At 50.3% G+C, this 11,438-nt stretch overlaps 1 protein-coding gene across 1 annotated transcript in view; it reads left to right on the forward strand.

The window, feature by feature from the left end:
- CLDN16 (claudin 16) overlaps window positions 1–10,900 on the forward strand; it is a 41,254-nt gene extending 30,354 nt beyond the window's left edge. The window contains 2 exon segments of the mRNA XM_090054146.1: window positions 10,589–10,711; window positions 10,814–10,900. Of these exon segments, the coding sequence (XP_089910272.1) occupies window positions 10,589–10,711; window positions 10,814–10,900 (210 nt within the window).
- Window positions 10,901–11,438: the final 538 nt, after the last annotated feature.

Consider the following 11,438-nt stretch of genomic DNA (forward strand, 5'->3'; position numbering starts at 1 on the left):
CAAAGCGGAGGGATAACCAAAGTGAACTTCTCTGATTTGATTTCATCTCAAAGAGCTGCGCAGTGTAGACAGTGTTAGTGTATGTAACCAATGCAGTTGTGGGCACTATTAAAGCTTCCAGTGGACTACATGATTTCCTGAGGTCCCTTCCAACCCTAATTTTCTATGAGTCTATGACTTTTTCAAAGCTCAGGGCTTGTTTCTGGAGATGATTTGAGGCCTATCTAATTAGAGGTTTAGCTCTGCCCCCACAGCACATCAGAATGGGGCCGTTTGGGGTAGGTATGCTACGCATACACGGCTGCTCTGAGACCCATGTAGAGAAGTGCTTTGAACAACATCCTCTCCTAAACACAGAGAAATAAGCTAACGACGTTATTCAAATCCTTCTGCTGAACCTCGGGGACATCGTGAATTGTCAGGCCCATTCCTCAGCTTTTTCTTTAAAAAAAATAAAAATCTAACCGCATAAAAATGTGTCTGCAACATTGACAGGAAAACCTCGTTACTTCTACCATTTCAGCCTTCAAAGGGATCATCCTTCACAGAACTAATTTCAGATTTCTTCCTTTTGCAATTATTTCCCCTGAAATGTCCTCCCTGCGCTTCAGTAAGATACTTCTATCAAGAACTCCAGTGCAGAACACACCAAATTGCTTCAATTAAGAGTTGGCCAATGCATCATCCATGCAATGTTTCATGGGTGAAGTGAGCTTGCTTGTTGAAAAGTAAGAGAGAAAGGGGCTTCTTTTACCCTCTCAGGAAGGAGACAGGAGGAGCTGGACTGGACCCACTCTTACCACCCTGCAATCATAGGCAGCTGACCCAGTACTGATGGATCATTCATGCTCCTTTCTCTAGGGCTGGGGATAGAAGTTGCACATAAACTGGTGCAAGTAATCAGAAACTGGTTTAAACTTGTAACCAAACAGAAGTTCAGTGCACATGAACCAGTTTCAAAACGGCTGAAAGATAAACCTGGTTGAATGGAGTATCAGACTTCACGGATTTGGGTCAAACTGGTTTATGAAACTTCTGGCCAGACCCTAGAAGAATGTGAATCCCACCCCAAATTTCCTGGCCAGAGACGCAGCTCTCAAATGATGGCTCACGGACCATCGTCACGTTTGGGGAGTCCTGAAACATGGAACTGGAAATCACACGGTGAGATTTCCAGCCACATGCCCCATCCTCCACGACTCCCGTGTGCCGTGCTTTAGGCCCAGGGCCCTTGGCCCTGGTATTCTGCCGGAGCGGGCATCTAATCTCTTGGGTCTCTAAGTGTTTTCTCCATCCTGACCATTGCTATGGACTCTTCTCATTCCCTGCAGAAGAACTTGTGTCAAACCAGCCTTCCAGTCCTCACGCTTTTGCTGAAGAACAAGTTTTGTTTCTCCTTCCTCCTTAATTAATGGTGTCCATGTCTTCACTTTAATGCTGGAAGCCGCCTTGGAGGCACAGCAGTTTGCTGTTTGAGCAAGACTTTCTGCTCAGCATTTGCTCACTTCCATCATACTAACAACCTGTTATTTCCCAGTCACCATATGCCGTTGCTAAGTGACAAATGGACCACTTACCTGGCAAAAGGGACAACAGAAACATGCGGCAATTTGGGACCGTCCATTATCCCCTGGCTGAAATTGTGTGGTCTTTATGAGGGGAGGAAGAGCTGTGACCTGAGGACATGCGGAAGGGTGACTTTTGAGGGACCGCACGTGAACTCAAGCCAGGTAGAAGCAAGACTCGCAGGCAGACAAGGGGCCTCTAAAGCAACAACAACAAAAAATTCTTTAATTGCAAGATTTGGGGCACTGACACCCTTCATCAGGCATTGGAGAAAAGATTGTAATAGTTCTCCTGGGTAGAAATGAAAGTTCGTATTTCATGGGAGAGTTGAAGAATCAACATCTGGACAGGGTCACAGCTGGAGTGTGCAGCTGCGTGCAGCTGCTTGGTGGGGGGAATGGGTGTTTTTCCATCCATACCAACATATTTAATGCATGTAAATAAGGGAGACATTTATTCTCTCTGCCATTTAGCTGATATTAAGCAGAAGCTTGTTCTGTCCTTTATTTCATGCTAGACATTGTGGTGTTATTTCCTACCCCTTTCTCCCTCACTCCCATGGATGTTTCTCATAGCCTCACATTGTGGTCTTAGTACACATAACTACCACAGGGTTGACTGTGTCATTTTAGGAATAAGTTAAAACAAGGACTTGTATAGGATGGCTTGCAGAGGGATGAGCCTACCTTGAGCAAGGGGATAGACTAAATGACCTCCAAAGGTCACTCTGAGCCCTACTTTTCCGTGGTTCGGTTATTCAAAGTGCTCACCTCACTTTGTAAACCTGTTATATCTAATTAAGGGAGAGCACAGAAAACCAGTCAGGTTAATTCTGGCCTGTCCTCAAACTAACACTACATAAGGCGGCCTTGGGAGTTTCCATTCTGCTCTGAACACCTTCAAATCCAAGCAGCTGATGAGCAGCAGGGATCTGTCCTGCAATAACCTCCAGAGACATGTCTTAGTTACATGTCGATTCTTCCTTCCAGATGTCCCCATCATTTATCTGTCCACCCATGTTGCAGATGGCTAACCAGGTTTCTTCTTCTCCCTTGTTCCACTCATAATGTGTGGTAGGTCTTGCCAACTGGAGAGAACATGCATGAGCACAGGCAATGCATATTCAAGACCACGAGAGAGGCCTGGGAGCTGAAAGAGCACGAGGCAGGCGGAGGAGATAGCGGAGCTGTTGCACTGCTATGAGTTTGCTTGAATAATACATGAATCCAGTTTCATCCTGTTAATTCCTTGCCTGCTTGAGAAGAGCTGCAGCCTGGCTCCCATTTATCCCAGCCCTTCTGGCAGAGGGGTCGAAAGATGACTACGAGGCTCTCGCTTTGATTTAACCCGTGTATTTTCATGCATTTCCATGACTGCTTTTGTTCTGCCGCAGTTTCCCTGGGTGCTTTGTGGTTTCTCATTTCTTGGCCTCTGCCTGTTGTAGGCTGCTGTCAGCCTCATGCCAGGAGAAAGTGTGTGTGTCACATCTCAGCACTGGGATGTGTTTGCACTTACCAGCCACCACTTTCTCTCCTGCCTTTGCTGTTTGGTAGCCCCTCAGTTCAGGGTCTGATGGCCGCTGCAGTTCAGGCTAGGGCTATGCCACAGACCTTTAGCTATACCAGGGAGGAGTGCAATGAGATGTAATCTTGGACTTAGTGGGCTGATCAAAACCCCTTGTATAAACATACTTTTCCTGACAATGTGGCTTGTGTGGACTGTTTGACTGGGATGAGCTCTGCTCCTGATAACACAGCCTCCCTGTAAAAGACACATTGGGCGCATCTACACATGATGCTTTAATGCACATTAGCCTAAGTTAATGCACATTAAAGGCATGCATCTACACATACACACCCTTAATGCACGTTAAAATGGTGAATTTAGGCATGACTAGTTAGCACATTAATGAACATGTAGACACACATTAACGCTGTGTATATCAACTGACTTGGGACTAACTTTTAAACCTGCTTAAGGCACATTAAGATAATGTGCATTAAATTCAGGTACACTTAAATGCACATGTAGACATGCCCATCCACCATCAGCATGCTTGCCCAGCAGTGTGCAGGGGTAGCTATCTAGGTAAAGAGCTTCTAGGGTGGACCTGACCTGACATCAATCCGGTCAGCTCCTCTACACTTTGGACAGAGCTATCGGCTGGCCAGGCAAAGCAGGGGCTTGCTTTCAATGGAGGGTGATGTCTGCTTGACCATAACACCCTCATGTTGCAAAGCTGCAAGAGTCTAGCTCCAAAGTCAAAGGGGATCTTCTTGGCCCCTCTGGACAGATCTGAACACCTGAAAAGCTGCACTGAAAAGGTTGGTCATGCCCATCTTATCTGATCTCCCTGCACCATTGCTAGACTAGGCAGAGTCCAGTCAGAGCTCTGCTAGGGGTGCAGGCACTGTTGTGAGAGGGGAAGGGACTGCAGGTCAGAGATGCCAGCACATCCCCCACTGAGGGGCTTGCAAAGCAGATGGAGAAACCAACATGAAGGAGCATCGTCACCTCCTTGAAAGGGTCTGTAGGACCGAATAGGACTTAAATCCTACCCAGGCAGCTCATGCTTCTCAGTGGCCTCCATGCAGCCTCTCTGTTTGGTGCCCCACATCAGTGGGTTAAACACTGGCAGAAAGCAGGGATGAAGTGAGCTGACCGTGCAGGATTCAGAGGTCAAGCCAAGCAATCCATTAAGGTCAGTCATTTGTACTGTGGACCTCTCCTTTGGTTTGTTTGGGTTTCTTTATACATTGTGCTTCAGTCCAGCGGACATCAGCTTTCAGCAAACATAGATCTAGCTGAATGCCGGCTTCTTTAATCAAAGACTCATAGACAATGAGGGTCGGAGGGGACCTCAGGAAGTCACATCCAGTCCAACCCCCTGCTCCAAGCTGGACCAGCCCCAACTATGTCATCCCAGCCAAGACTTTGTCTACCCGGGTCTTCAACACCTCCAAGGATGGAGACTGCACCCCCTCTCTGGGGAGCCTGTCCCAGTGCTTCACCACCCTCCTCGTGAGAAAGTTTTTCCTAATATCCAGCCTCAACTTCCCTTGCTGCAGCTGGAGCCCATTGCTCCTTGTTCTGTCAAGAAGGAGACCCTTTAATGGGCCCCTAATAGGAAATATAACCTTGTAGTACTTCCAAAGCACTGTTGTGAGAGACTCGTGAATTGTCCAAAAGGCTCATTTTCAATATGGAAAATATGCACCTTGGCGCAGAGAAGCTGGAATGACCGAGGTGCTAAATATGCTCTGATGGGGCTGAGCAAGAGACTGAATAATTCATAAGGGGAGCAGCGCTTACAGCACAACCTGTCCAGCAGCCCCGCCTGGCCTGGGCTTGTGAGCTGGGTATTAGCTCTGCTCTGTGGGCCTCTAAGACTGCGGTTGCGTGTGTGCACTGGGTTGTGACAGGGTGGTGAAAAGGCTAACAAAGGAGGTGGAAGCAAAGCCTGCACTTGAATTTTGCTCATGCATAAGGCAGACCTAAATTATATCTTCTCATGCACCGTAACAGGATGAATAGGACTGGCCTGGCCAGGTACGGAGCCCTGCAGGAGCTGGAAGGGTCCAGGTTAAGACCTCAACGATACCAGGAATTAAGACTTATTGCTAAGTGGGGACCAGGACCCAAGCATCCTGGTTTAATCCTCAGCTCTGCCACTGGCTGCCCGTGTAACCACAATCAATCAAGTCCCTGGACCTCTCTGTGCCTCCTGTGCCGCCTCTCCCCACCTTTCTCACTCTCTCCCTCTGTCTTGAGACTCTGTGTCAGACTGTGCCAGGGTGTAGGATTTGGCTCCTACTGGCGCTACCACCAATGAAGAGTGAAGGAAATGGAAATAAAGAAAGCCAACGTGATCGCACAGACTGACCAGTGCGCCATAACTACAGTCAATTAATCAGCAGTGAAAACATTCCCCTTCAGGCTTTGTTTTTTTAAAGTAAAATTGCATCTGCTAGTTAACATGGTTTGATGCCAAAAGCCACCCATGCCTATTTACATCTCCTTGCTCTCTTAACATCCTTCAAGCTGTATTTGTATTTTAATCCTTTTTCTTCTGATTTCCCTTCTTCTTAACTGTGTTGCACAGAGCTGAGAAATTACAGTAAAAAAAGGAAATGAAAGGTCTTTTATATTTTAATCCCTGTAATTTACTTAGCTGCTGGATGTAAAAAAGACAAAAGGAGACTAAATTGCTTGAAAACAGATAGGGGCTTCATTTTTTTCCCCCTGGCTTTTGGGTTAGTGATATCGTATTGCACACCGCATGGGAGGTTTGGATGGAGAAATTAGCACGAGACTATCTGGCACACCCTGAAACACATTTTCAAGTCTGTTTCCTAGGCAGAATCATTTAGTGACCGGGGCTGAAATATATCATCTTATCAGCCCAGACATGCACCGCGTACAGGAGAAGTCCCACCGCTCTTGGGACAGCAGGACAAAAGGGCTGGCAGAGGACAGAGCGGTGCATGGGCGCCCCGAGGGGAACAGCCCTGCATCCTGCTGCTCTTCACCCGGAGCTGTCCTTAACTCGGGCGGGAGCCCTGCCACGCCAGAAAAGTTGCAAGAACAGGGATTAGTTAGCAGGAGGAAGAGAAACCCGAGGGGTGATTCGATAGCAGCTTGCAAAGGCAAAAATTGTGATGATGATGAAGCGGATGGCAATCAATTCTTCCCGGTGGGGACAGAACAAAGGGATGGGCTGGAAGCGCAGCAAGGAAGAGTGAGGTTGGATGTTAGGACGAGCTCTCCAAGTGTGAAGCTATATATTACGCTAGGAGTGTCTACATGTGAAATTGGTGCAACGCGATAAACTCCTGCATGAACTTGTGGCTCGTCTCCGGCAGAGGCAGGGAGCTGCCGTGCATGCAGAAGAGCTGTTCGAGTTCATCTCACGAAAGCCACCTCGATGTGCAGCCTGGTCTTCTTCCTATTGCCCTTAGATCCACCCTGCCCTTCATAAAGCACCCCACAACGCCTCACCCTTCTTCGATTCAGTCTCATCAAATATGCCCGGAGTATTGCCAGACTAAGCCCCCTCTGCCACATGGATACCATGTCAGTGCTGGCATTTCTACACACCATCAGGCTTCCAGGCCCTATAAACTCGCACTCAGGCCCCGCCGAGCCTGGCCTAGACAGCTAGAGAAAGCAAGGTGTTATAGCCTCCTATATCCCACAGTCCTCTGCATCCATGGGAAGCAAACAGTAAGAATGCTCCACACTTTATTAACCAGAAGGGTCCCCCAGAAGGACAAATATGGACATTTTACATACTGGGGAACTCTGCGACTTGCTTGAGGTCACAGACGCTCGAGGGCAGAGACCAGTGCAGAAAACCCAGGTGCTCCCATATTAACCATTAGCCAAGCTGTTTCTCAAGGACAGCATCATATCGGGGAATCCCTAGAGCCTGGCGGGGGACAAAGTAAATGCATCTATTAAGCTGATGGAAAGCTTCGGTACATGCACCCCGTCTCACACATGCACATTCACATGTACCAACCTCACCCTTTTAAAGGATCCTATACAAGGTCTATGTTGTGTTCTGCTCAGAAAAAGCCCCATGTCAAATACACTGATTTGGGCTAGAGTCAGTAAAACTGGGGAGGCTCCATAGGTTTTGGGGCTGTGCCTGATGGACTCCATTTTCCCCACATCAGGTCTGATTCTGTGCGGGCTAATGCCACCAGAGGCCCCCCGACAGCAGCGAGCTCCTCTGCCCCGCCTGAGCGGAGCGTAAGCATCTTTGGATTTACTATTCTTTCTCTGGTGGTAATTAGTTATTTACGCAAAACTCTGGAGCATTTTACTTAGCCGCGTTCATTTACAACGCACCGAAATGGAGCCGTAAAAGCCTATTATAGGGAACACTTATTCCAATGAAGCTTGAAACGATGCATGGGAACGTACTCACAAATTTCCCGTGAGCGCAGCGGGTCAAGGCAGGGAGCTATGGCTAATGCTGTTCACTCCTTGGCGTGTCTCCTGCCTCTGCGCTGGGCTGGGACCTTCCCTGCTTGTGCTCTTGTGGTCATCTGTGCAGGGCCATTTGTCAGCAGATGGGAAAACCCACCTTGGGGCCTTTCAGAGTGGGAGAGGATGCTCATGGGGAATCAGAGGTTGGTCCTTGGAGGTCTTGTGTGACCCTGCAGCACAGCTAATGCTAAGTGCTGGCTGGATGGAGGAGGAGGCACTCAGCTTGCAAACTTTCCCATCCACCAGCACTAAATTCAATTAAAGCCACGCTGCTAGTATGCGGCTGGACTGATAACTCAGTTAATCCATCTGTATCAGGTGGGCAGGCTAGCTCCCCGGTCTAAATTGCACCATCACTATTAATTCCCAGATAGAGGACTGCCTAGGGAGCTGGATAATAAAGAAGGCACTGCCCTACGATTTCATCTGCTGGGGGAAATTGTTTCCTGGATAAAATACAGCTCAGAGGGCCCAGATTGTGTAAACCTGAAACTACACACAGCATGTGCTTGCTTGGAAACCCATTTCCTGGGAAGAGGGCAAAGTCACAGCAGCGTACTGAACCGCAGTAGTGTCATGCACTGCTCTAAGGGCTGGTGAAGAGAGAAGGGGAACGAAGGCCGTAGGCAATGGGCAGCGGATTTTATTCACTGGTAATGAAGCTAAAGGGGAGAGTCACCGGTGACCCATCTACTCCTTTGGGATGCGGGAGGCTGCTGTGCTGGTCCTGGGGAGGAAGGGGCTGAGCACACGCCAGCCACCCATGTCTGCTGCCGTGCACCAGACTCAGGGCTGACAACGGGGGTGACTCTCAGGCTGGATGGAGACTAGGAGCAAGTGCCAGGCTGAAGCCTCAACCAGCCTGGGAGGCAAACTTTCTGTTTGGAGCTGCCCGCAGACTAGCAGAGCTTGCTCCAGAACTGGCTGGGGAAGGGAGAGGAGCTGGCAAGTGGGTCGCAGGAGCCACCTCCACTCCTCCAGCCCCTGGAGCAAAGGAAAATCTTTGCCTGACAAGGCAGCAGCTGCATAAAAGAATGAATGGACACCAATTCAACATCAATCCCAGAAATAAAAGCCTGTCCAGCCTCCCTGGGCTTTTCATCACTGGCCTCAAGAGTGAAGGACAAATTTTAGCAACCAAAGGGCTTATGAAATTGCAGAAGAAAAAACCATCCACAGACAGGATGGTGTTAACCTTGGTCTCAGCAGGGGCCGTGGACTCTTATTACATCCCCTGGGCTAGCGGTTTAGTTTGGCGTCCTTCCCAACGGTGTCCAAGGTGAGCTGCCTTGTTCCTCTCATCCAGCCATGTATGAGCTCTCTTTGCTCTCTCCCCTACCTCTGTCCCTTTCCCTTCTACATTTCTTTCCACCAGCCCATTCCTAGCATTGGAGGGAGTAGTTTGTGGCAGAGGGAAGCCCACGGCTCTCTGAATGGGTTAGTCTTAAAGGTACCACCTGGCCCTGCCTCCCGTTTTTCCACACCATGTGCAAATGAGCCATGGACCTGATTGTCCTTGGATACCGCCGAGAGCAAGAACCAAGCCAGGCTCCCAAAAGAGGGATTGGATGTCTCAATGGGAAATGAGACCATGCAGAATAGCAGCCCCAAGAACTGAAGTCAAAAGAAATGCTGGAAAGGATAGAAACCCTTTCATTTCAGGGCATGAGCTGTGTGGCAAAATGCCACCTTGGTTTCTCCCCAGAAATCTCTGCCCTGTGACACTGTGACTAAAATCCCTGGGCTGCAACCATTTGATGAGGGTGGGCCTTGCACACAGGGGACCCCACCCTCGGGCTGTCTCCGTAGGGAACCTGAGTTGGCTGCAGTCCTGGTGGGGGGGACCTGCTCCCTCTGCCCGCGGGACTGGCATCAATGACCCGGGTGGGGGGCATCTACCTGGGGGGCTGGGATCTGCCCCGTAACAGGTGATGTATTTCAGATTGGTTGGCTGACAGCCAACTGGGGCTGACCGCCACTGGACCGGGTGAGTGAGGTCACGGGGGCTATGTAAGTTAGGGGGGGAAGGAGGCGGGCTCTCTCTTAGGGCATGAGGTGAAGCAGCAGCCATGCGGGGGACACAGAGGAGCACGACCATCTAAAATTGGCTTTCTCCCCCAAACTCATGAGCTAGAAACCGCCTGCTTTCAGAGGGGAATTGCACCGGCCTCTGGAAGATGCGTGTGAGTGAGCTACTCAATCGGATTAGATATCTAGCTGGCAGTAACACAGATGCGTGATCAGAAGGCTACCTCCGCCACACTGCTCTCTAGGATTTCTAAGATATTGCTCAATCTTGTACCCTAGTTTCCCCTACCCCTGTAACCAATAAAGTTCTCCTTTTTGACTCGCATGGGAGACTTATTGAGGGGTGGGTCTAAATTATGCCTAAGAGACCCCTTAGGTCTGCGCACTAAGGGAGACTTTCTTTTTTGCCCCCGGACTTGGGGAAGTGCCCCAAGTGCCTGTACCGGGTCGAGTACCCGTCGGACATTAGGCCTGTGTTTCCCCGAGGACACAGGGCCGAGACAGTCCCTTCTCGGGGTGGTGGCGGCACGTTACCCCCAGACTAGTGAGTGTGCTCTGGGAGAGGGGTCGGCCGAGCATAAGGCGCCCCAGGGAGGCATTCGGAGCCTGGCAGGGGGTCGGGCGCAGGGAGGTGGGCGGCTCAACGCAGGAGCGCCCCCTACTGGCCTGCCACACGTGGTGGTAGCGGTGGGATCCGGTTACCCTGCTGTTTTACAGGCATAATTTGGGAAGAGTAATAGAGTCACTGAAATTCCTTGAGCAAACAATTTCTAATTTGGCATCGGGTCAACTGGATAGTGTAGATAGCCAGGATGGCAGAGCAGTACGAACAAATGACCGTGCCCGAACTAAAAGAACGGGCGAAAGAGAAAGGCCTTCATGTGAAGAAAGGGCTAAAGAAGGAAGAGCTGATTAAATTCCTAGAGCCACAGAGCAGCCTTCACGCACGCCAACTCCTGAGTCCCCCCCAGACTCACAGCGCCGGACGCCACCTCCACAGCCCACCGAGGGATCACCCCCTACGGAGGAGCACTGGAGGTACCAGATGCGGCTAGAAGCTGAAGAGCGGGAGCGAGAGAGCAAGCACAAGTATGAGCTGGAGTTGAAAAGGATGGAGCTGGAGGTGAAAAGGATGGAGCTGGCGGAGAAGACAGCACAGCGCGAGGCGGAGGCCCAAGAGGCAAGGCTCAAGCGCGAGCACGAACTAGAGGTACTCCGTCTGCAGCCCAAACCGGACTCCCCAGCCTTCTCTCGCTACCGAGTCGGAGACGATCCTGACGTGTTCCTCAGCATCTTCGAAAGGCAAGCCTGACAGCGGAAGGTGCCCGAGGAAAAGTTCATGATGCACATGGCTCTTCTGGTAGACGGCGACATGGCGGTGGTCCTGAACAGCCTGCCCTCGGATGCAGCTGATGACTATGATGCCTTTAAACAGGCCGTGGCTGCAAGGTTCAAGTTAGGACTGGACTATTTCCGGAAAAAATTCCAGAATATCCGCCCACAGCCCGAGAAGTCAATGACTGATTTTATGGCCCTGTTGTGGGATGCATTCATTAAATGGGCGGACGGAGCCAAGGCTGACACTAGAGAGAAGCTGCTCCATCTTATGGTGCTGGACCAATTTTACTACCGATGTCCAAGGGAGATTAAAACCCTAGTCAAGGACAGGGGCCCCAAAACCGGCCCTGAGGCCGCTGAAATTGCGGATCAGCTGTTGCTTAACCGGGAGGGGTCAGACAAGAAGCCTCCCTACTCTGGGAAGGAACATAAAGGGGTCCAAAGAGGGGGGAGGGGAGGGCCAGGTCCAAAAGGGGAAAAGGGGCCATCCCAGACCGAGCGGAAGGAGGCCC

Source organism: Crocodylus siamensis, chromosome 6, assembly GCF_052110815.1.
Source record: "Crocodylus siamensis isolate JL-2025a chromosome 6, ASM5211081v1, whole genome shotgun sequence".
Lineage (NCBI taxonomy): Eukaryota > Metazoa > Chordata > Crocodylia > Crocodylidae > Crocodylus > Crocodylus siamensis.